The 24,519-nt window shown below is 38.2% G+C and overlaps 1 protein-coding gene across 1 annotated transcript; it reads left to right on the forward strand.

Moving 5' to 3' along the window:
• Positions 1-345: 345 nt before the first annotated feature.
• On the forward strand, positions 346-24,169 carry OGA (O-GlcNAcase). The gene is made up of 16 exons (XM_060034213.1): positions 346-622; positions 3,976-4,027; positions 4,485-4,582; positions 6,132-6,262; positions 7,867-8,038; positions 9,225-9,323; positions 11,031-11,315; positions 12,971-13,129; positions 13,969-14,582; positions 14,973-15,147; positions 18,521-18,606; positions 19,552-19,656; positions 20,352-20,437; positions 20,719-20,911; positions 22,130-22,289; positions 23,730-24,169. The coding sequence occupies exons 1-16, from the start codon at positions 424-426 to the stop codon at positions 23,864-23,866; spliced, it is 2,751 nt and encodes a 916-aa protein (XP_059890196.1). The 5' UTR covers positions 346-423; the 3' UTR covers positions 23,867-24,169.
• Positions 24,170-24,519: the final 350 nt, after the last annotated feature.

Below are 24,519 nucleotides of genomic sequence, written 5' to 3' on the forward strand. Positions count from 1 at the left end.
GGATAAACAGGAAGCGGGAGGTAGGGGCAGCTGCAGAGGAGATCCAGGAGCTTCGGGAGGAGGCAGCGGGAGTACGAGGATTATCGGAAGGGCAGCAGAAGCTAACTGAGAACGAGAAAAGGAGCCTTGGCCATCTGCCTCCAGGGAACGAGAGGTCGCAGCCTCGCTCTCTGCTTAGGCTTCCGGCTCCCCAGCTAAGGCTGAGGCTGCGGCTGACAAAGGGCTCGCGCTGGTGCCGCCGCCCTTCTCATCCGGGCATTAGGGTCCCTGCGGAGAGGGAGGGGGAAGGGCAGAGGGGGAGGGGAAAGAGCGGAGGGGCGCGCGCTTAAAGCCGAGGCCCTTTCTGGGGCTCTCCGGGCCGGCGGCCCTACGGACGGAGGCCGAGGAAGATCTGCAGAGGTGGCGGCGGCCGGGGGCAGGAGGATGGTGCAGAAGGAGAGCCAGGCGGCGCTGGAGGAGCGGGAGAGCGAGCTCAACTCCAACCCTGCCGCCTCCGCGGGCGCATCGTTGGAGCCGCAGGCAGCTCCAGCCCCTGGAGAAGACAACCCAGCCGGGGCCGGGGGAGCAGCGGTGGCCGGGGCGGCAGGAGGGGCTCGGAGGTTCCTCTGTGGCGTGGTGGAAGGTGAGCGTTGTGGCGCGGGCTGGGCAAGAGCGTCCTCACTCCCTCTCCACCCCAGTAGTAATACGTTCTTTCCTTTTTGCGGGGGCAGGGGGCTCTAAAAGGGGGTTATTCCCTTGGGTCTGAAATTTGACCCTGCTGAAATGAGGGAAGAGGCGAGAGGATGGGCAGGTCTTTTTTCGCGTTCTGAAACGGCGTCGAATTCCCTCCTGGCTATTAACAAGCCTGACCCCACCCGCCTCGGGCTTGGAGCCAGGCATGCTCCAATGGAAGCGGTGTAAGGAGCCTAGTCTTAGACTCTGAGTTTTACGTCTTTGTACCTTGGTATGTTGTTCTCTAGGGTGGTTTGTGTTCAAATGGAGAGAGGTGTGTAGTTTTGTTGTCCCCACCCTTTAGAAAAAAGACTACCCGTACAGGTGTGCTAGTTGTATTCCTGGAGTGAAGAGAAGCACTGTCGTCTTACAGTTTTACAAATTCCTTTTTGCTTAGAATTTTTGTTTGTTCTTGTGTTTTTTTGTTTGTACTTGTGTTTTTGTTTGTTTTTTTGCTGGCCAGTCCCGAACCCCCCACCCTTTGAAGATTGATTTGCAGCCTAGAAAATTGCCCTTTGCCAACCACTCTGCCTTGTCTCTGAGGGATGAAGCTTTGACTTTAATAGTATCTGAGATACGGAATTTTAGTGACTGCAGAAGAGGTGTAAAAGTTCCCTTCTCACTTCCTTCCCATTTCCATTTAAAAGGAATGATGGACTTTTTTGGTGGTTGGGGAACATGACCAGAAGATTGTATCACAGTTCATGAATGTAATGAACAAATGTTCGGCTGTGCATTCTAAGCTAAGCATGAATCAGTTTCATTATTGCTCTTTCCTGGAGTACAGCATGTATTTGAACTTTCTGAAGTATTTTGGCTGACCCAGGGTTTCTTAGCTGTATACTTTATTAGTTCTCCCCTATATGTGGTGTGCATAGGAGTAACACTGTAGAAAATACTGGTCTTTATGGAAAAAACAGAAAGATGTGGAAAAGGAAAGAAGGATTTTCCTCTTGGTTGAGAGCTTTGGTACTCACGGAGTATTCATTTGAAAGATGGGTGGTGGTTATGCTATATTAGATAAAGTTTGATTGTAGGAGAGAACAGACTAATTGGCAGCTACCATAAGGAATGAAACGATTCAGCAAAGTTAACTGTCTTGCAGAATTTTCGGGAAAACAGAATGGAAAACTGCCTGTGTATTTGACTGGAGTCAGTGTTTATGAAAACATGATTGCTTTGTTTGATTTATCCATTGATGTATATATAGAGCTAGAATCTGTGCTTTGTTATGTAAGATCTTGGGGTGGAGGGTGGGAAAGGAGTGCTGGGGGATTAGAAATTTTAGAGCTAGACTAAAGTGAATCTAAGGAAACTTGCCTGTCCATTACACCTTCAGTAATTATGGAGAAAAGTTAGTTGTGGTTTAGATCAGTTGGTTTGTTTTTCAGAATAGTATTAAAAGGGAACTAGTTTACTTAGAATTGTCTTATCTGTCATTTTTTCTCCTTCCAATTCCCTAGTATGTTTTCTTGGTGACTGAGCACCTGATATTTTTTTGGTGTTTGTTTTGCTTTTCTTTCCCTCACAAACCTTTGTTGATTTTATTTATTTATTTATTTATTATTTTTGAGGTTAATTTGTGCTTTTATTTGCCAGTATAATTTAACTACAGTGGCCTGCAAACTTTTTTGATCTAAAAAGTACATTTTACATCACAATCCAACAAACGCACACACATATATAATATGTATACATATATAAAAGTGAAACAAAAGTTTTGCTAAAAACATCTACCCTGAGTGTTAATTTTTTTTTTTTTAAGATTTTTTTTTAAACCAAGTATGAACTGCACTGACACATCATAATCACCAAAGCCCCCAGTTCATTTTAGGTTCAGTTTAATGAAGTGAATAGTGTTGCACGTTCTATGGACAGAACTTTGTTGATTTTAACTCATGTGTAACAGCACTGCTTCCTCTTTGCCGTGGCAATTAACTAAAACCATGAACCTTACTCTGAAAGAGCAAAGTTAGGATTCCTGAAGATTAAAGTGTTAGTCACTTGAAAAAACAAATTTTTTTTCATGTTGAAGCAGCCCTAAAGGAAAGTTTAATGCCTACTACTTAAGAGAAAAATGATAATGCAGAGTGTTGTAGGAAAGCTATAAAGACTTGTGAAATTTACCTAATACTTTAAATCACCTGTAAGAGAGTAACCATTGAATTGTCCAGATTGAAAGTGCCACAGTTTCATGTATTAGTATGTAACGAATTTTTCTTTGGCCTGTCATTGTCTTTGTGGTGCAGAGTAACCATTCTATCTAGAGTGGAGCTTATTACTGTTCAGAAATTTTGGTTTTTGAGTTAGTTTCTTAAACTCTGTGTGTGTGTGTGTATGTAAGGAACATTATGTGTTCAAAACACAATTTGAACCATTTTTATGATACTCCTGGGAGGTTGTCCTTATCTCTTGCAGATGATTAGACTGAGGCAGGTGGAAAATAAAGGTTAGGCAAGCTGTAAGGTGTGATTAGCACAAGCCACAGCTCAAAATACCAGTTTGGTGCTTATACCACTACTTAAGTCATCATTCTGCAGTTCTGTTTCTTGCAGTGTGCATTACTATTGCTTTGCCCCCATCTAGGATACTCTGGAGTGAGTCACGTTCTTGAATTTTCAGTTGTTCATATACATTTGCTCTGGAATTGAGATTGCTTGAGAGTTTCCTGTTTGGGCCAGTTCCAATGTTGAATTTGTTGAGTGTAGTTTAAGGCATTTTTTGGGTCCCTTTTATAATTTTGGGAACCAAAAAAAAAAAAAGCCATCATAAAATTAGATGAATCAGATTCTTTTCTAATTCTGTCCCTGGTTTTTTCCCTACCTTACTTGTTTTCACCCCTTCCCCCTCTAAAAGTGGTTTAACTCCCCTTCTAGGTAGTAATTGTTATTATTAGCAGTTTGTGGTTACTTTGCTTCCCCTTTCCCCACTGTAAGATTGAGATAATCTTTTTAAAAGTTAGATTTAAATATATTTAGTCTTTTTTGGCAGTGAAAAGAGATGATGTTTAGTTATTTTTAGATGACTTTATCACATAAATAATGTGTTCATGGTAGAAAAATCAGAAAATTTACCTAAGCAAAAAGGGAATTAAAATCACTGTAAAATATCACCCCAAAATACCTTAATGTTTTACTAAACATCCTTCAGATCTTTGTATATTGTACATATTTTTTACAAAGTGGTATTGTATGTATTGTAACCTGCTTTTCTCAGTAGATAGTTTATCACATTCTTATAATTTCATTCTTACTTTGGATCTAGGATTTTATGGAAGACCATGGGTTATGGAGCAGAGAAAAGAACTCTTTAGAAGGTAATTTTTTTATTATGTGAAGGAGAGTCTTAATTAACATTTCCTTTTTTTTTTTTTTTTTTTTAACATTTCCTTTTGTTTGAGGAAATACACTGAATAGGCCAGGTGCAGTTTGATGATTTCTCAGTTGCAGAAGTTACTTTACCTTGGTCTTTTTCCTCTTCTTCACCTAAGGCGGTGGTTCTCAAACTTTCCTGGGAAAGCTGGATAGGTTTTGGGCTCATCTGTCTTACTCAGAACTGTTGTATTTTTATTTAAGACTGTTTATAATATGTTGACATTCCTTATAATATTTAATTTTTTACAACTCCACTGGATTACAAAAAAGTTAAAAGCTACTGCCCCAGAATATTAGCTTTTTAAGAGACGGAGCTGCTCCAAGAAAAGGAAAAAAAGTGAGATTTACAGGTTATACATGTTGCCTGTTTATATACATGTAATTTTTTCTCCTCTTAAGGCTCCAGAAATGGGAATTAAATACATATCTGTATGCTCCAAAAGATGACTACAAACATAGGATGTTTTGGCGAGAGATGTATTCAGTGGAGGAAGCTGGTAATCTTTTTCTTTTTAATCCATAAATTCTGAGTACATGAAGAAAACAGCTAAATTTTAAATGTAGTTGTACAAGAATTAAGTATTCCACTTTCACTTTGTAGGTAGTTTTCTTTTATATGGTTACTCTGTGTGTTAGTGCATATTGAAAGAGTAACTCTAACAATGTGTAGCCATGGTGTGATTTACAGGTATGCCAGTCTGACTTCACCTGTTCTGTGGTCACAAATTGTGCTTTTTAACTTCTGCCAGTGGACTAAACAGTGGGCCATTAGACAAAGAGGTGCTGAAGCAGGGCTAGGCCTAGGGCAAGGCAAGTGAGGGGCCTGCCGGCAGTGCAAATTTTAAAGGACTCCAAAAATCAGTAATCAAGTTAAATAATACTTTATTATCCATTTTTTAAACCAGAACTAATGCAAAAAATCCACGAACAAAATACCAAAATTTTAAATAAAGATAGGGTTAGTACTACTGATCCTTTTGCTTCAGGCTCAAGTATGGCTTGGTCTTGACCACTTGATTTCTGTTACTGGTCCTGTCTTTATTTAAAATGAAGAAGGGCCTCACCTTAGTCTGGGCCTATACTGAAGTGAAAAGCCATCCTGAACTATCCTTGTTACATGTGTTCTTATGTCGAGTTAGTTACATAAAGTTCATAAATAAGAGAAGTAAATTAGACAAGTGGTGCTTTTCTTTGGGGACTTGAGTGAATGGGGGAACATTTTCATACCTTGAATTAAATGGTAGCTAACAAGATATCTGGTTACAGAGCCCAGTCAAGGCACTGAAGGCAGAAAGTTTTCTTAAAATATGAAGAGCAATTAAAACTCGATCTAGTGTTGTTGTTTACTACTCTATATAACTTAAGTGTCTTCAACTTGATTATTTTCTTGTGATGCTGGTAATGAAATTTAATATGATCAAAATATAGTCAAATGACTATTTTGAGATACCACTGAAAGTTATTTAAAGATATATCCTGTGGTATGGAATAGTCAATTTACTTAGGAATTATGGAATTATGACATTATGGAATGTCAATTTACTTAGGAAAATTGTCTTTCACATTTTAGAGACTTAAAACTGTGATGAATATTTTTCTTGTAGTTACAAAGATGTCAAGATTGTTAAGGCCATCACTTAACCCGGGTTCTTAAGAACACATTTTTTCTTTTTTTCCAAATTATAAAGTTGCCATATGTAGATGTATTTATTTAGGAATTCCAGTTGTACAGAGACAGCAAAAACAAAAGCATACCTCTGAAATACTATAGGAAATAAAAATGTTTTGTATTCAGTAAGAGAATTGATGCTTAATTCAGTATTTTTGAGAAATGGCAATGCTTTTATTGAGTTCAGGGTGACGTTAAATCTCATCAGGTTTGTGCCATTACGTATTGTCACATTGGACCTGACAATTTTGTAGAACTTAAGGGACTTTTTTTTTTCCTTGACTCATTGAAAATTGGAGAAAGTAACCTTCAGTTTGAAGGTGAAGCCTCTTTTAGTTTTTGTGGTGCTTTCTTAAATCATGGACTCTATTCTTTAGAGCAACTTATGACTCTCATCTCTGCTGCACGGGAATATGAGATAGAGTTCATCTATGCTATCTCACCTGGATTGGATATTACCTTTTCTAACCCCAAGGAAGTATCTACATTGAAACGCAAACTGGACCAGGTAATTTCCTTACTTTTTCATTATTTTTCCCTGAATCAGTACATGAAACTAAAAGTTTTCTGAGTTGCTTTTATGATGTAAAAAGGAAACCAAATTCATAGTACTTCTTTGTTTCCGTACAAATTTTTTTACTTTAACTTTTTTGATAAGAGGAATGTTTTCTAAAGTGAGTCAAAAGAGCTTTACTGGAGGTACCATTGCGTCTCAAACTTAAGTTTGCATAAGAACTGCCTTAAAACAGTGCTTAGAAGTGATGCTTAAAAGGGTTCTTATGGGCTCCATTCCCAGAGATTCTTAATATAGACTTGAGGTGGAGACTTACCTCAGATTCCAGGAAATTCTGAGTGGTCCAGAGTCACATTTCCAGAAACTCTGTTGGGTGCCTGACTGAATTTCTGAGTGAGGTTATAGAAATAGGGGTTCACTCAGTTATATGGACAAGAGATGTAATTCAGTTTGGACATGGTTGGCTAGTTTCCCAAAATGAGAAGAAAAACTAGGTAAACGTGTAAGCTGTTGGTGAACCTGATTGGAGTCTAAATTCTACTTAACATAAAAGCTGCACATGTTTTTTGGTAAAGTAAGTGTGCTGATTTTTAAAATATATATATGTTTCTTTTTTCTTTTTTTTTGGCCATGTGGTATGCGGGATCTTAGTTCCGTACCAGGGATCGAACCCACACCCCCTGCATTGGAAGTGCGGAGTCTTCACCACTGGACCGCTAGGGATGTCCCCTATATATGTTTCTTTAAGCAAAAGTTTATATTGGATTTCCCTGGTGGTCCAATGGTGACAACTCTGTGCTTCCAGTGCACGGGGTGCAGGTTCGATCCCTGGTCAGGGAACTAAGAAATCCCGCATGCCACGCAGTGCGGCCTTTAAAAAAAAAAAAAAAAAAAAAAATATATATATATATATATATTATTGGTGGCATTAAAATGGCTGGTAAAAAATTTAAAGTAGTTTGGGAGGTTCCTGGCGGTCCAGGGATTAGGACTTGGTGCTTTCATTGCTGGGGCCAGGTTCAGTCTCTTTTCGGGGAACTAAGATCCCACAGGCCGTGTGGTACGGCCAAAAAAAAAAAAAAATTTAAAGTAGTTAAATTTCTGTGAATAAGCTTTTAAAAGGTTATTTACCTATTTGATCATATTGTACTATGTTGGTCTTTCTGATTGATGGCCTAGATTTATGTGCAAATGTGCAAAGAAATTAATTAGCATCAGTGTATCTTGATTGGAACAGGTGACTTGGGTTTGTCATGTCTTAGAGTTTATTTATTGTTCACGGGTTTTTTTTTTTTCTGTTTGGTTTTCTATAGTTGGCAGTGAAGGAGGTAGAAGGATAAGCTGCATTATAGAAGCTTTGTTAGACATACTGGCATATTGCATTCAAACCCAAATGAAAAAATGGGTCCCAAAACTGTCTAGCTGTTTAACATAGAAAATATAAAGGCAGTGGCTTGGCATTGAACATTGTACTAAGGAAAATATTTGACTTTTAAGTATAACTATTAAGTATATACTTTAATATTTGAAATCCTGTGTTTTTTACTCTGTAAGATGAGCTGGTAAAGCATCTTATTTTTTTTTTTTTCTTTTCCTAGGTTTCTCAGTTTGGATGCAGGTCATTTGCCTTGCTTTTTGATGATATTGACCATAATATGTGTGCAGCTGACAAAGAGGTATTCAGTTCTTTTGCCCATGCCCAGGTCTCCATCACAAATGAAATTTATCAGTACCTGGGAGAGCCAGAAACTTTCCTCTTCTGTCCCACAGGTATTGTATATAATAGCTTTATATTTAACTAGTCTTCTTGAAATATATAACTTTCAAAAGACCATGTATGGGCTTTATTGTGTTGTCCCCTCTCCCTTTGGTATATAAAGGTAGGAATTCTTTTTCTAGAAGATATTTCTGCACATCTTAAATTGGAGAGATTTTAGGAATTAATAAATGACAACTGAATAGGCAAAAGATTTTATGGTTTTTTTTGGTACTAGAAGTATATGAACATTACATGTTCAGGATTAGAGGAGGGGATAGTATTATAAAAATGAAAGCTAGAAAAAATCAAATTTACATTGCTTTTAACTTAGTCACTTCTCTTATCCTCCTACTTGTTCCTTTTTTCTGCCCTTGCATATCTGTATCCCTTTTCATTCCTCCCACTCCCATCTGGGCTCTTAACTTCCAGTAGTCAGCATAGAAAGCTTAATAATTTTTTCTCCCTTTTTCTTTTTTTCCCCCTCTCATCTCTCCCTGGTTCCTTCCATTGAAAATGTTTTTTCTCTTTTTTTGCCTCTCAAAATTCAGCCTATAAGAAAACTTCCCTAGTTTTGACTTCTTGTTCAGGAAGAGTTAAAAAAGTTCTAAGAAATTTTAGACTGATTTATTTAACTGTGTATATGTCTGTCTTAAGAGTATTGTGAGCCATGAAACTTATCTCAGTGGTCTGATACTATGTGAATACTCAGTGTTTAATAAGATCATACTTGGTAATTACTTAATTCACTGCAAATTATAATCAATTGTAGTTGAGTACTAATAGCCAGGAGCCTAATATTGCATTCTTTCTATTATGATATTATGAATCCAGTCTATTTGGCCTCTTATTGTAACTGAGAAATGTAGGCAATTCAGAATTATGTAGAAAATGCTAAAAATTCTAATTATTTCTTTAGTAAACTTGTATTTCTGGTGACCATAGGACCATAAGGATTGATCTGTCCTAATACTAGAGGAAGAATATCAGATTTTATGATTTGATTCTTTTTTTTTTTTTAAGTTGAGTCATAAATGAACTACCCACTTGAGTTTACTTCTTTTGGGACGTAACATGGAGGCCTTTTATCATTTGGATGAAAATAATTTAGAATTGGTAGACATTTTTATCCCTATTCAAAAACTCATGACCATTTCACTCCTGACTGTTTTACTGATTAATTTTTCCCCCTACATTCAGAATATTGTGGCACTTTCTGTTATCCAAATGTGTCTCAGTCTCCTTACTTAAGGACTGTGGGTGAAAAGCTCCTACCTGGAATTGAGGTGTTGTGGACAGGTAAGTCTTAAAAGATTTAGACAGTAAAACTTTTAATTAACTAGGACCTTGGGAGTTGGTTGTTCTGGTTAATTGGATACTTTTATTTATTTTTAAAGTTTATTTTTATTTTTTATTTTTGGCTATGTTGGGTCTTGGTTGCTGCATGCGGGCTTTCTCTAATTGCGGCAAGGGGGGGGCTGCACTTTGTTGCAGTGTGCGGGCTTCTCACGGTGGTTTCTGTTGTTGCGGAGCACGGGCTCTAGGTGCGTGGGCTTCAGTAGTTGTGGCTCTCAGGCTCTAGAGCGCAGGCTCAGTAGTTGTGGCGCATGGACTTAGTTGCTCTGCGGCATGTGGGATCTTCCCGGATCAGGGCTCAAACCTGCTTTGTCAGGTGAATTCTCAACCACTGCGCCACCAGGGAAGCCCCTAATTGGATACTTTTAAAAAGCTGAGCCTTGGGCTTCCCTGGTGGCGCAGTGGTTGAGAGTCCGCCTGCCGATGCAGGGGACACGGGTTCGTGGCCCAGTCCGGGAAGATCCCACATGCCGCGGAGCGGCTGGGCCCGTGAGCCATGGCCGCTGAGCCTGCGCATCCGGAGCCTGTGCTCCGCAACAGGAGAGGCCACAACAGTGAGAGGCCCACGTACCGCAAAAAAAAAAAAAAAAAAGACTCTCATACATGGTTCTTCAAAATACACTGCATATAATTATTTTCCTTTGTTATATTTCATAACAATTTTTCTTTTTAAAATAACAGCAATATGTCCTTTTACTCAGCTTTATTCCCCTTGCCCTACATTTCCTCAGGTCAGATTCTCAGAAATAGAATCAGTGGTTAAAAGGTAGGAATATTTAAGGTTTGGGTAACTTTCTGCGAAGTGATACATCAGTAAGAAAGAAATTTCCATGTTAACCATTTTTTACCATTATAATATATCCTCAATTAGACAAAGTCTAATTAACCTAAACCCTGGGAGGATTTCTGCCCTTAATTCTTAGAATGAAAGCTAATACAGCTCATCGATTACTAACTGTCAATCCAGCATTACAGCTTTCATTTTATAAAATACAGCATTCTCCTAGTGCTGAGACCAATACCTGTTAGCCCAGATCCCTACAGATCTATTGTTTACCAGTAACTGATACTCAGACTCACAGAAAAATCCTCAAAGATTTTTTTTTTAACATCTGTATTGGAGTATAATTGCTTTACAATGGTGTGTTAGTTTCTGCTTTATAAAACCTCAAAGATATTTTTAATACTAAGTGAAGAATGTGTACTTTGTAAAAGAAAGAGAATTAAAACAAAATGTTCTGGTTAAGGCTCAGCTTTTTTTGTTGTTGTTTTTGTTTAAAAGATTAAAAAATCTTTTTGTTGTTTTTGTTTTAAAAAAATTTCCTCTGAGGATTTATTTATTTATTTAATTTATTAATTTATTAAAACATCTTTATTGGAGTATAATTGTTTTACAATGGTGTGTTAGTTTCTGCTTTATAACAAAGTGAATCAGCTATATGTATACATATATCCCCATATCTCTTCCCTCTCCCTCCCTCCCACCCTCCCTACCCACCCCTCTAGGTGGTCACAAAGCACCGAGGTGATCTCCCCTGTGCTATGCGGCTGCTTCCCGCTAGCTATCTATTTTACGTTTGGTAGTGTATATATGTCCATGCCACTGTCTTGTGTGAGAGTCTTTTAATAAATGGTGGTCATTATTTCTAGGTCCCAAAGTTGTTTCTAAAGAAATTCCAGTAGAGTCCATTGAAGAGGTTTCTAAGATTATTAAGAGAGCTCCAGTAATCTGGGATAACATTCATGCTAATGATTATGATCAGAAGAGACTATTTCTGGGCCCATACAAAGGAAGATCTACAGAACTGATCCCGCGGTTAAAAGGAGTCTTGACTAATCCAAATTGTGAATTTGAAGCCAACTATGTTGCTATCCACACCCTTGCCACCTGGTACAAGTCAAACATGAATGGAGTGAGGAAAGATGTAGTGATGAGTAAGTAGATGACTTAATTTCTTGACTTTGGGAGGAGAGTTGGGATTAAGTAGAACCATTGGCAAGTATGCATTCTTTTGTCATCAAGATTTAAGAGGATTTTTTTAAGGTGTTGTTTAGTCCTGTGAATGAGTTGTATATGATAGAAAAAGGGCTGCTTGGACTGCCTTTGCACAAGTTACTTAATAACTTCTTGGCCTCAGTTCTTTGTTTTTAAAATGTGTCTTAGCCTTTCAAGTCTGAGTAACTAGACAAGGTAGTCTTTTAGTGTTCCTGTTATCCCTTGAATAATTCTGATTGAATTTGTGTTTTCAGGTGATTTTATTAAATGGTGTATTTTAGATGGCTAAATATTCTCTGAGTTACTTAATATATAATTTAAGTTCAGCTTACATTTATGAGACATTTTCTCATTTTAGACATTGGCTTACTGATTTTTATTTATGAAAAATTCCTAATTGAGTTCCAAGTAGGAGAATGCTGACTAGTTGTTTATTCACTAACATTTAAACACCTATTTATCAGACACTAAGGTTGCAAAGACTAAAATAGTCCCTACTTTGAAAGAATTTAGTCTGGTGTTAGATAAAGCAGATAGGCAACTGTACTATAGAATGATAAGTGCTGAGATAATTATCTACAGAGTGCTAGGGGGAACACAGGAGGCAGTGATAACTTCTGCTAAGCGAAAGTGCTGGTAAATGATTTCATAGAGGAGGAGTTACTTACACTGGGTCGAAGTATGAGTAAAGTCTGCAGGGCATTAAAGGGTTGGTGGGCTAGAGATGAAAATACTAGACTCTGAAAATTTCAAGTTACCTGAATTTTGGCCCATTGCGGGGTATTGAAATGTCACATTATGGTGCTTAGTGGTATGTAGTTGAAAGTTGTGTTCTGTTTCTCAGTTCTGTACCCCTACTTCCAGTTCTGTTTATTGAATTAATGCTTCCCTTCAAGACTCAGTCATTGTCACCCCCTCTCCCCAGTAAAAAACACAGAGTTAGGGATATAATCTCAATCCTCTCTGTATACATGGCTATTAGTATCTACCTCTTTTAAGGCAGAGCATGAAGCATGTTAACGACTAGTGGACATTAGCCAGACTGGCCTGTGTGCAGGGGAATAAGAAGGAAAGCTAAGAATAGTGGGATTTGAATACCAAGCCAAAGAGAGTTCAGACTTAATTTTTTCTACCGCTATCCTGGTTCTTTTATATGCTTATTATCTGTGCTCATATGTGGGCTCTCTATCAATTTTCTCTTCTCCCCTCAATGCATTTATTAATGTGCCCATTATTTTTTCATAATTATTTGCCTTTTTAAGTTATAAACCCCTGAAGGGTAGGGAATCTTCTTTATGGGAAGTATAGTGCCTTTAACCTTGCATTCCCAATAATTGATAATAAGTGGACATTTATGACTGCCTTGTCCAGTGATTCTAAAGTTAATGTTTAATATTTCAATTGGAATTTTACATTTAGCAATGCATTTAGATGACTATTCTGGGTGAAGTGGTTCAGTGAAGGGTCTTGGTTGTGTTTGCATATTATGCTTAAGGTTTGTTCTTGTTCCAGTTCTTTGCTTCTCTGGGTTTACTGTAACAATTAGTGTTTTGTAATGAAAACTGTTTTTGTGCTCTTTCTCTCTTTTTTGCAGCTGATAGTGAAGACAGTACTGTGTCGATCCAGATAAAGTTAGAAAATGAAGGCAGTGATGAAGATATAGAAACTGATGTACTCTATAGTCCACAGATGGCTCTAAAGTTAGCTTTAACAGAATGGTTGCAGGAGTTTGGCGTACCTCATCAGTACAGCAGTGAGTTTGGCCTTTCTTTGTAAGGGGGTTGGATCACATTGTTTGCGACATAAAGTAAAGGACATTTGTAATGTGTCTTCTTATAGGCCTGCCAAGCAAAATGAAATTTAGGAATCTAGAGGATAAGGTTTTTTTAATTTTACTTTTGGTCTTAAATAGCTTTTATTTTGATGGAATGCTAATTTGTTTTTTAATATATATATATATAAATTTATTTTATTTATTTATTTTTGGCTGTGTTGGGTTTCTGTTGCTGCGCGTGGGCTTCCTCTAGTTGTGGTGAGCGGGGGCTACTCTTCGTTGCAGTGTGCGGGCTTCTCATTGCGGTGGCTTCTCTTGTTGCGGAGCACGGGCTCTAGGCGCGTGGGCTTCAGTAGTTGTGGCACGCGGGCTCAGTAGTTGTGGCTCACGGGCTCTAAGCGCAGGCTCAGTAGTTGTGGCGCACGGGCTTTAGCTGCTCCGCAGCATGTGGGATCTTCCCGGACCAGGGATCGGACCCGTGTCCCCTGCATTGGCAGGCGGATTCTCAACCACTGCGCCATTAGGGAAGCCTGCTAATTTGTTTTTAAAATATCTTTTTTTGAAGTAGTTTTTAAATACAGAGCTTCAAAAGAGAAGAAAGTAATAGGTGTTGGCATGTTTATGATCTGTGTTTCCCCTCCTCTCTTCCCTTCCCCACCTCCCAGTGGTTTAGAGAAATTGTACTTTCTTGGGGCTCAAATTATTTGGAATCTCAAATTGAGGCTCTTAGTTAGAGATATGGTAAGAAGAAAACATTTCTCTAGATCTAATTTGTTCTGTTTCTAATTCTGATTATCTCTGGCAATTTGTTTTTATAGGTAGGCAAGTTGCACACAGTGGGGCTAAAGCAAATGTAGTAGATGGGACTCCTCTAGTTGCAGCACCCTCTTTAAATGCCACAACTGTAGTTACAACCGTTTACCAGGAGCCCATTATGAGCCAGGGAGCAGCCTTGAGTGGTGAGCCTACAGCTCTGACCAAGGAAGAAGAAAAGAAACAGCCAGATGAGGAACCCATGGACATGGTAGTGGAAAAACAGGAAGAGACAGACCACAAGAATGACAATCAAATACTAACTGAAATTGTTGAAGCTAAAATGGCAGAGGAATTGAAACCAATGGACACTGATAAAGAGAGCATAGCTGAATCAAAATCTCCAGAGATGTCTATGCAGGAAGATTGCATTAGTGATATTGCCCCGATGCAGACTGATGAACAGACAAACAAGGAGCAGTTTGTGCCTGGTCCAAATGAGAAGCCTTTGTACACTGCAGAACCAGTAACTCTGGAGGATTTGCAGTTACTTGCTGACCTATTCTACCTTCCTTATGAGCATGGACCCAAAGGAGCACAGATGTTACGGGAGTTCCAGTGGCTTCGAGCAAATAGCAGTGTTGTCAGTGTCAATTGTAAAGGAAAAGACTCTGAAAAAGTGAGTATGCTTAATTTACCTGTTTCTCTGGCCTGGATGGTCCCCATGCTGTTGATACAGGGGAGGTCTTAAATGAGAATTGACCACATCTTAGAATGTGTTCTGTAAAGTAGGTACGGACTCTGCTGAATGTGATATATACAGTTTCTTAGTTTGACCTTATAGTAGCTAAGAATGAAGGAAAGTCAAAATTGATTATATTAGGAATATTTGTCAGTTTGGGGAGACAAACTTTTATTGTTTGTCTTTAAAAGTTTAAGCCCATTGATTCTTTAATGTTTAGTATAAATTTGCAGGTACCTGATAACATAAACAGCTTAGTTTATAAACTGTGTTTTAGATTGTTGTTAAACTTTCAATTTTTTGAGTGTTTTTATTGATCCTCAATAGATTGAAGAATGGCGGTCGCGGGCAGCCAAGTTTGAAGAGATGTGCGGACTAGTGATGGGCATGTTCACTCGGCTCTCCAATTGTGCCAACAGGACAATCCTTTATGACATGTACTCCTATGTTTGGGATATCAAGAGTATAATGTCTATGGTGAAGTCTTTTGTACAGTGGTTAGGTAGGTATTCCAGGAGTAATCTCTTCTCCTCAGATACATTGTCCCTTAAAAAAAAAAAGACATTATCCCACAGGGAGAAAAACATATAGGGAGTTTAAATTCTTTGCCTAGATTTCAAAGGTGTACCCATTGTTACAGACTTGAGGTGCAAGCCTCAGTAAATATACCGAGCACGTTGATTTTTCTCCCTTGGGCTAATTCAGCATAAATATCTTGAAAATGTGTTAGAAAGTACTGACTTTAACTTGCTCTGACTGAATGCTTCCTGGATGGAACCATGTATACCACTTTTATCTGATTTGGAGATGAGACACTATGAATTGTGACTCTGTAAGCTCTCTGCTGCTTGCTGTGTCTTGATGACATCAATGCTGTGTTTAACAGAACAATTGCCGAAATGACCTAAGGGGGCCTGGAAAGAGGAAGCCATCCTCCCAGCCCTGTGCGCATGCGAGCTTTAGTGGTAGGCTATTCTGGTGCTACTTGGTATTATTTCACAGAGCTTTTTCTTTATGTCTCTACCAAGTAATTGGTTTTAGCAGGGGATAAAAATTGCAATGCCCTGAAAACTCTGCTTCATTAAATGGGCTTCTCTTTGGAAAACAGTGATTTTTTTTTTAATTTTCAAACTTGGTAAAAAGCACCAGCATGGCCAAGTTTCTCCAGGGATCTCATTTCATTTCCAGGTTTTCAATCCAGCTATAAGGAATATCTAATGGACTTATGCATAGCACACAGCAGGCAGCAAGGCTAACTGACATGTCATAGTTTTCATAGTAGTCACAAATACTATGATGGGTTACATACTCTTGGCTGTGAAATAGAAGTGTGAAACACGGTGAGCTTAGAGTAACTCAGGAGTAGTAGCAAAGAGATTTCTCACTTTCTGCATATATACTTTTGGACTCTTAAATATAAAAAGAAATTTTTCCTGTGATACAACTAATTAGCAGCTAAAAATAGAGTCTCTCATTGTTAATTTGAAAGTAGAGGGAATTCCCTGACTGTCCAGTGGTTAGGATTCCACGCTTCCATTGCAGGGGGCATGGGCTCGATCTCTAGTCCGGGCACTACCCGCAAGCCATGAGGCACGGCCAAAAATAAAAAATGAATAAATGAATTGGGGAAAAAGAAAATAGAGAATTTTGGGTTCCTGTATATGTAGCACAACAGGTAAAAGAGAATTTTGACCTCCTCCTGTTAAAAGGCTCCAAGATACCTCTTCTCTATGATACACGTCTGCCCTTAGGCTTAGGAAAAACCTCTGTATTGATTGTTGGATGATGGCATTTGCCTTCCAGGCTTTTGGCCAAGAGGATAAAATTAACCCTTATAGGGATTGAAGTTCTTAAGTTTCGAACCTGTAATCCGGATTATTAAATTTGAGAAAGTGTTGCTTAAAACATTTGATACTCAGCTTTTAATTCAAGAATTACTAAAGATTCTTGATTATATACAGTATTGCTGCTTTTTCCTCTCAGGCTTTACCTCTGTACTGTGCAGTTATGGGGGCAGCTTTCCCAGATTGTATATAGCTGTTGTACAGTCTCAAGGTCAGAGCATCTTAGAAGCTTTAAATAATCATCTAGGCATCCACATAGCTTTACAACAGCTCACGACAAAGAGAGTATTTTCATGGTTCTACAGTAATTTCAGGGAGTTACTGATTAGTACCCTTTCTTTTCCTCTAGTCTCCAGTCCAGCTGGCATTCAGTCCTTTAAAGAATGTGGCTATGCAGTACTTTTGATTACTAACGACTTCTATTATCTTCTTCCCCATTGTGTACAGATGGGAGAATCCTCAGCACAAGTTCTACTACTATTGGATGGACAGCGGCAGATGTTCACAGCGCGTCATGATTAATTAGTTTAACTTAAAAGGTTCTGTGAGGTAGCTCAGGTAGATTTAAGGGCAGTAGGCATGAACTGAAGTCACGTTTGCGCAGCGACTGAGGCATTAACCATGTTTTCATTTATACAGCTCTTCGTACATGCAGCTTTTTATTGTAATAGTTGGAAGTGCTAGTTATGTTGTAGTCTCAAAGTGGGGGGTAGGGGAAATTGGCTCATCTTAAAGTTTGAGACGTGTAGTTTTTTCCTGCAGTGTAAGTTTACACTGAGCTATGGAATGGGGCAGGTTCTCTTCATAACTTAAATTTTGACCCCCTATTTCATATTTATTTTACAAATATTACATTATATATATATATTTTTTAAGTACCCCTACCCCTGAAAAATGACAACCCTGGATATAATCTCTTAATGGGCCTGAATTGTCAACAAAAAAATTGGTTTGCTTTGGGACTGTCTGACTAGCACACTGTGTATTGTACTGATGAGACTGTTAACTTGAACAGGAGGTAGAATGCTGTCTTCAATTGGAAAAGAACTATATTGCGCTGCTTTATCTTGTCAGAAGACTAGGCAGGTGATTTTGATTTGGCCTCCAAATTATCTTTTAATTATCTTATTAGCTTCCTTTATTGCCTATGGAAGGCAATTATAATTTGCTTTTAATTATCTCTTATTATTAGCTTCCTTTATTGCCTGTGGAGTTGGTTAAGTGGTGACCTTAAATGCTGACTTTTGGGCCTCAAAGCTTGCCACTCCATGTGTGAGCTAAGTGCACTGCAAAGATGATAGTGGTTGATCAGAGGAGCCAGATACTGTCATACTTTCAAGGAAAGTACGTTTTAGCTGTGGACAAATTAGGAGCATCAATTGGCTCTCCTTAGTTCTCAGAATCTGTCAGACTGATACTGTTACTAGCCAAGTCTGAATTTGGATTGTCCTTGTCAGAAAAAAAAGAAAAAGTACTCATTGTGTTTCATTGTCAACTTACTGAATAATTTCTTTTACTTATTCTGCTGACCTTAGTTTTCTGACAAGATTAACCCCTTTTCCCCCCTTTTTCCCTTCCCTGTACCCTTCCTCAAAATGTAAAATGTGACTTCAGACAAGTTTAATTCCTTCATGGGCTGTGATAATAAAATGTCTCATCAATCTCACTTCACTTAACTTTAAAGTTACTGTAATTTTGCTACAGAGCAAGCAGCTGCCTTGATTTTTACAGCTGTACCTAGGGAATATATAAGTGTGACCCAGACAAACTTGACACTTTTTCCTTCCAATAATTTAAGAAAGGGTAGAACTCTTTTACTAGAAGAATGATTATTCATTGATCAGAGGAAGGAACATCAGTATTGAAATTCCATTACAAATTAAAAAAAATTATTATCACAGCCTTGTCCTGAAACCCTGGATTATTGTTAGAGAGCTGTTTCCACAAAGTGTTTGTTAGTTTGTTGGACGTTTGAGACCCCAGGAAATCCCCTTTCTCGTAACGTTCTCCGCTTGGATCTGATCTCAACAGGGTGTCGTAGTCATTCTTCAGCACAGTTCTTAATTGGAGACCAAGAACCCTGGGCCTTTAGAGGTGGTCTAGCAGGAGAGTTCCAGGTATCAATATGAATTCACAACTGAATTGACGTTTTCTTTGTCTTATGAGAAACCTTATGTTGCGCATCAGATGGCTGGAAGGATTGGTCTGCCGAAGGCTTTCTAGTCCCAAATTCAATTAGTTACATAGCTGGATTTTAAATCAAATTTTCCTCCTCTTTCGCAGTAATTTCTGAAGGAGATGCTGCCAATTCCCCCCCGCGCCTGCGAAGCGCAGCGGCTCTAGGTATACACTTCACATTGTTTCTTTGCAGGTCGCACAGCATTTTAATCTGCGCCCGCAATGCACAATGCGCGCATGCTTGTCTGCCAGTGGAAACTCCATGAGCAAAAAGGATGAATGATTATGCAAATGAACAGTGAAAGGGCTTTTGGATATTTTCCCAATTATTTTATAAGTAATACTTGAAAGAACAGTCCAGGAATGAAAATTTGAACAAAATATGAAGTTTATTTGGTTTCGGAATTTGTTCATGGACTTTCAGGTGCTCTACTTTTCTCCCCCCAACAGGTGCTCTGCTGCGCACAGCAAACTGAAGCGCATTGCTTTGGGGATAAAGCGTCTCCTGGACAGATAACCCTCTTCAGACCAAACCTCTCCTCCTGACAGTCTGTTCTGCCATCTTTTAGTGAGAGATGGTCTATATAAGATTGGTTTAAAAGATAGATTTGTCATAATTGGAATAGAATTTTTTTTTTACTGTATATTTAAATCCCCAGTAGTATGTCACTAAAGCTATGTAACTCAGTTTGGGTAATTTCTATTCAGAAGCACTCCCCTCCCCCAGCAAAGAGGTGTTTTTATTAGTAAAGCATAGCACACCCCTCTTCTTTAGGTCTGCCTGCAGTAGCCAGTTAATGTTAAGTTGGTAATCTGCAGTGCACACTCATTAAAAGTAAATATCTTCCCAACACTGATCATCTCCCTTTTTTTTCTTCCCACAGCGTTTGCTGCCAATTGATGGGGCAAATGACCTCTTTTTTCAACCACCCCCACTGACTCCGACCTCCAAAGTTTATACTATCAGACCATACTTTCCTAAAGATGAGGTAATCATCTACCTGTCAACTTGGTGTATGGTTATGGTGAACACTTAATCCTTTCCTTTGAACTCCCTGGTTAAAAGAATCAGTTTTGTGTCTTAAAACTTTAGATGGAGAAAGTTTAACTAAAACATTGAACATGGGATGTTTAAAGAAGAGCTGAAGGAGTTTAGACTCAACATCTCGTGTCAGTTCTTTAAAAAAAACAAAAAACAGATGAAATGTATTCACAGTTGGAATTACTGAACGATGTCTGAATGATCAGTTGTTCTCAGCTGATTCTCTCCTATATATTTTCTGCAGTTTTCAGTTGTGAAGTGCTTACAGGCTGCTTGATAATCAGCTATAGAAATAAAAAGCATGCCTGCTTAAAGACAATAACATGTTTTAAACATTTGGGATGTATAGAAAACTGAGAGAGACTCAGCCTCATAGTTTGCTGGATTTTGAATCTACTACTTACTGTCTAAAACTATCCCCTGCAAAGCAATTCTCACTGTTTACTATAACCATGCTGTTTTCTACTAGCTTTACAAATATGACTCAATAAATCTCTATTTAACAAAGCAGAGGTGATATTTATGACAAGCCAAACGTTTTGTTACTCCCTCTTCTAGAAGTCCATTCTGACTTATGAGTCATATTGTTAAATTCTGTTGCCATTTTTCTTGATGTGTTGCTTAACTAGATTATATTTTCAGGCTTCCGTGTACAAGATTTGCAGAGAAATGTATGACGATGGAGTCGGTTTACCTTTTCAAAGTCAGCCTGACCTTATTGGAGACAAGTATGTGATGAAGTATTCTGATTTGTTGGATTTGGGAGTAGACATTTCATAGCCAGGTTTATCAGGTTGAGGGGAGGTGCTGACTGGAAATAGAGTTTTTTAGAAGTCCTACTTTAGTTGTAATAAAATCTGAGCATTAATATGTGTATATTTTCAGTTTGTATTTACATCGAATGTAGTTTCCACGCATTGTCATTCGAGTATATTGGGCGTTACATCACTGAATTCTAATGTTTTGTGTTAGTAACTTAACTCACTCTGGTCTCTTTTCTTGTGAGCAGGTTAGTAGGAGGGCTGCTTTCCCTCAGCCTGGATTACTGTTTTGTCCTAGAAGATGAAGATGGCATATGTGGTTATGCCCTGGGCACTGTAGATGTGACCCCCTTCATTAAAAAATGTAAAATTTCCTGGATTCCCTTCATGCAGGAGAAGTATACCAAACCAAATGGTGACAAAGAACTCTCTGAGGCTGAGGTAATACACAGATTTAGAATTATACAATGGTAGTTTTTTAGAAAATAAAATACTTATTAAAAAAGCAAGCAGATATATCTTAAAATCCCAGTGCTTACTAAATTTCTTACAGAGAAGAATCCTTAGGGCTTATTCTTATTAGCATGGTATTTTCCACTGTTCTCTACGGTTTTTGATTTGGAAGCGTTGTTGTAATACTTTCTCAAGTAAAAGCACAACATAGACAATTAAAGAACCTTCTTTCTCCCTCCCTTTCTGTTTTGAAGCACCAAACTTAAGGATGTTATGGTCTCTTCTTTGGGTACTCAGGGCAAGTTTAGGTAATTAAAAATCTCTCATTTGTGTGCTAATGAAGCTAACTTACTTTCTCAATAATGCATTTCTCATGGTAATTAAAAACTAATAGGAATGAACTTTAAAAATAGTTTCTTCTTGAGGATAATTTTTATTTTCAATGAATACTTTTAGAGAATATACTTGGACTCGTATTTGTGACATTGTCTCTATGTAATAGGAGGCTGGGTTGGAGTAGGCTCCCTTACTTGGGATTTCATCGACATGACTGCAGCATGCTAGTGATTGAGCTGTTGATGTGTTGCTTTTCCATATGTGACAGTTCTCAGCATAGGAACCTATGAAGAAAAACCAGTGTGTTTCTTATAAACCTTTTTGTAAAAATTGTGGTAAAGCATACATAACATAAAATTTACTGTTTTAACCATATTTTTTTAGTGTACAGTTCAGTAGTGTTAAAAACATTCACATTTTTGTGCAATACAAACTTTTAAAAAATTGTTTTATTTTGAATTATTTATTTTTTACTTAGAATAATTTTAGATGTACAGAAGTTACAAAGATAATACAGAGTTCCAGTATACCCTTCACCCATTTTCTACATTTGTCCTAAGTCTGAGAAACCAACTTTGGTACATTGCTATAAACTCCTCACCTTACTTACCAGTTTTTCCACTAATGTCCTTTATCTGTTCCAGGATCCAATCCAGTATACCACATTACATTTAAACAAACTTTTAAAAAAATAAAAACGCTTCAGCTAGAATTATAAGCTAATTAATTCTGCATGTGGTAATTTTATAATTACCAGAAGAGTTATTGAATATTGCTTTCCTTTTCCTGTTACTGAGTTCTGTAGTTGGGATATATGGATTCATAATGAGTAGCTACTGAAAGTCAAGAGATTCTTCCTAAATTTTACAGAAAATTATGTTGAGTTTCCATGAAGAGCAGGAAGTGTTGCCAGAAACTTTCCTTGCCAACTTCCCTTCTCTGATAAAGATGGATATTCACAAAAAAGTAACTGATCCAAGTGTAGCCAAAAGCATGATGGCTTGCCTCCTGTCTTCACTGAAGGCTAATGGTGAGTACATATTTGTAGAGTTGCTGGTATTTGGGTTATGTGGGGACAGGACTCTATTTTAGGATAAAAAGAAAGAAGTGAATTTACATTCCCTTCTCCACCATTTATGGTTTTGCTTCTGAATTATTAGTGCTGCAAGAATTGGATGTGTATTAATCATTGAAAAATACTGCTCTTTTACACTATGAATGCTTATTTTTGAGCCCCAATTAAATGAGAAGTGTACGTTTATTTTGCTAGGAAACTTATAAATGGTAGTTGAAAATTAAACGAACCTCGGGAAGACTTCATTTAGGAATGCAGAGTTGCTGATGTTTTTTGAGTTTGTTACTTAAACCTTCAAAAATACTTTGCTGTACCTTAGTGGTATGAAAACTTTTTCTGGAAAGGGCCAGATATTGAGTATTCTAGGCTTTAAAAAGGCAACATACAGTGTTCCATTGCATGTTTTTTGTTTGTTTGTTTTGCGGTACGTGGGCCTCTCACTGTTGTGGCCTCTCCCGTTGCGGAGCACAGGCTCCGGACGCACAGGCTCAGTGGCCATGGCTCACGGGCCTAGCCGCTCCGCGGCATGTGGGATCTTCCCGGACCGGGGCACGAACCCGTGTCCCCTGCATCGGCAGGCAGACTCTCAACCACTGCGCCACCAGGGAAGCCTTGCATGTTCTTTTTTTAAACAACCTTTTAAAGTTGTAAAAAAAACAAAAACAACTTTTTAGCCTTTGGCAATACAAAAATGGGCAGCTTGTTGAGCACTAATTAGAGGGTTCTTGATGTGTGAGGATGCACTTTTGTTGCATCTTTATATCATTTGATTCAGTGGTGTCCCCTTTGTGGGATAATTTAAACAGCTCTGTTCGATGAAAGTATAATTCTCACTGTTGTGCTTGGAACTGAATCATGCAGGTGTATGAGGCATGTCTTTAACATATAAAACACATTCTGGTTGTATTGGCTTGCGACATAGGCTGGAATAGTCTCTGCCCTGTGGGTCCCTCAAAGATACTTTACATAAATATATTATAACATTCAACAGAGGTATCCTTTGCCTTGAGGTTTCTTACAACCTCTGTGCCAAAAGATTTTCTTTCTGGGGAAGAGTGTTACCATGCAAAAAAAAAATTTTTGAAGTATATTTGACAATTAAGAATTGTATATATTTAAGGTGTACAATTTGATGACTTGAAATACATTGTGAAATAATCACCATATTAAAGCTAGTTAACATATCCATCACTTTAAGGTAGTTATCACTGCAGTATTGATGAATATAAGTATTGACTTTTGATATAAATTTTAAAAAGTATGAAATTTAGAGGCTGGTATAGATAAGCCAGTACTATGATCTTTTTGAAATATATTAGAGATTAATTACAATTCATATTCATAATTCTACGAATTAAGTGACATTTATATTTTGATTTTTTTTTTCCCCCCTAGGCTCTCGAGGGGCTTTCTGTGAAGTGAGACCTGATGATAAAAGAATTTTGGAATTTTACAGCAAGTTAGGCTGTTTTGAAATTGCAAAAATGGAAGGATTTCCAAAGGATGTGGTTATACTTGGTCGGAGCCTGTGACGTTTGTTGGCACTATGAACTGTTGGGAAGTCTCTTCACTTCACCTGGTGGGTGGTGGTTGGGGTCTTCATACAGCTCAGCCTCTGGAGCGGCAACAGATCGGCTAATTCAGATTGGAAACAAAGAGGACTATGTAAAACTCACTCATCATGCTTAGAGACTACTCGCTGGTTGGAAAAAGATAGTATTGCTGTAAATCCTGTATGAAAGATGTGGGCCTCCTTATTGGGTCTTGTGTTAGGTGCTGAGACCTCTTACGTGGGCTTATAGGGAGGGGGTCTTCAATAAATGTAGTCAGCACTGTTTTCTGCATCCAGTGTGGTTGCATTTCTTACCTAAGAGTAATCAAAATCATTTGTCATCCTCCTTGGCTTATTAAATGAAATGTACCTCATTCTTTGGGGACATGGCAAAGATGAGAAAGATTTGGTTTCAGAGGCTTCAGGGTGGAGAGTCTGAGTGGGATGGTTATGGCATAGTTTAAGCTGAATAAATGATTTCAATTTGGGCGGTTTTTCTGCTTTTTGTAAAGCCTTGGCCAGTTGTCTCGTGACCATTATTGGTTCAGGCATATTGTGCTTTGTAGGGACAAATGTGCAGTTGTTTGTGGCAAAAGCCTAAAAGTGACAAACTTGTAAATTATTTTGTATATA

The sequence above is a fragment of the Delphinus delphis genome, chromosome 16 (genome assembly GCF_949987515.2).
Source record: "Delphinus delphis chromosome 16, mDelDel1.2, whole genome shotgun sequence".
NCBI lineage: Eukaryota > Metazoa > Chordata > Mammalia > Artiodactyla > Delphinidae > Delphinus > Delphinus delphis.

Coding starts and splice junctions, on each gene's coding strand:
- OGA (XM_060034213.1), top strand. CDS start 424: ATGGTGCAGAAGGAGAGCCAGGCGGCGCTGGAGGAGCGGGAGAGCGAG. Junction 623..3,975: donor CCTCTGTGGCGTGGTGGAAG/GTGAGCGTTGTG, acceptor CTTTGGATCTAG/GATTTTATGGAAGACCATGG. Junction 9,324..11,030: donor AATTGAGGTGTTGTGGACAG/GTAAGTCTTAAA, acceptor CATTATTTCTAG/GTCCCAAAGTTGTTTCTAAA.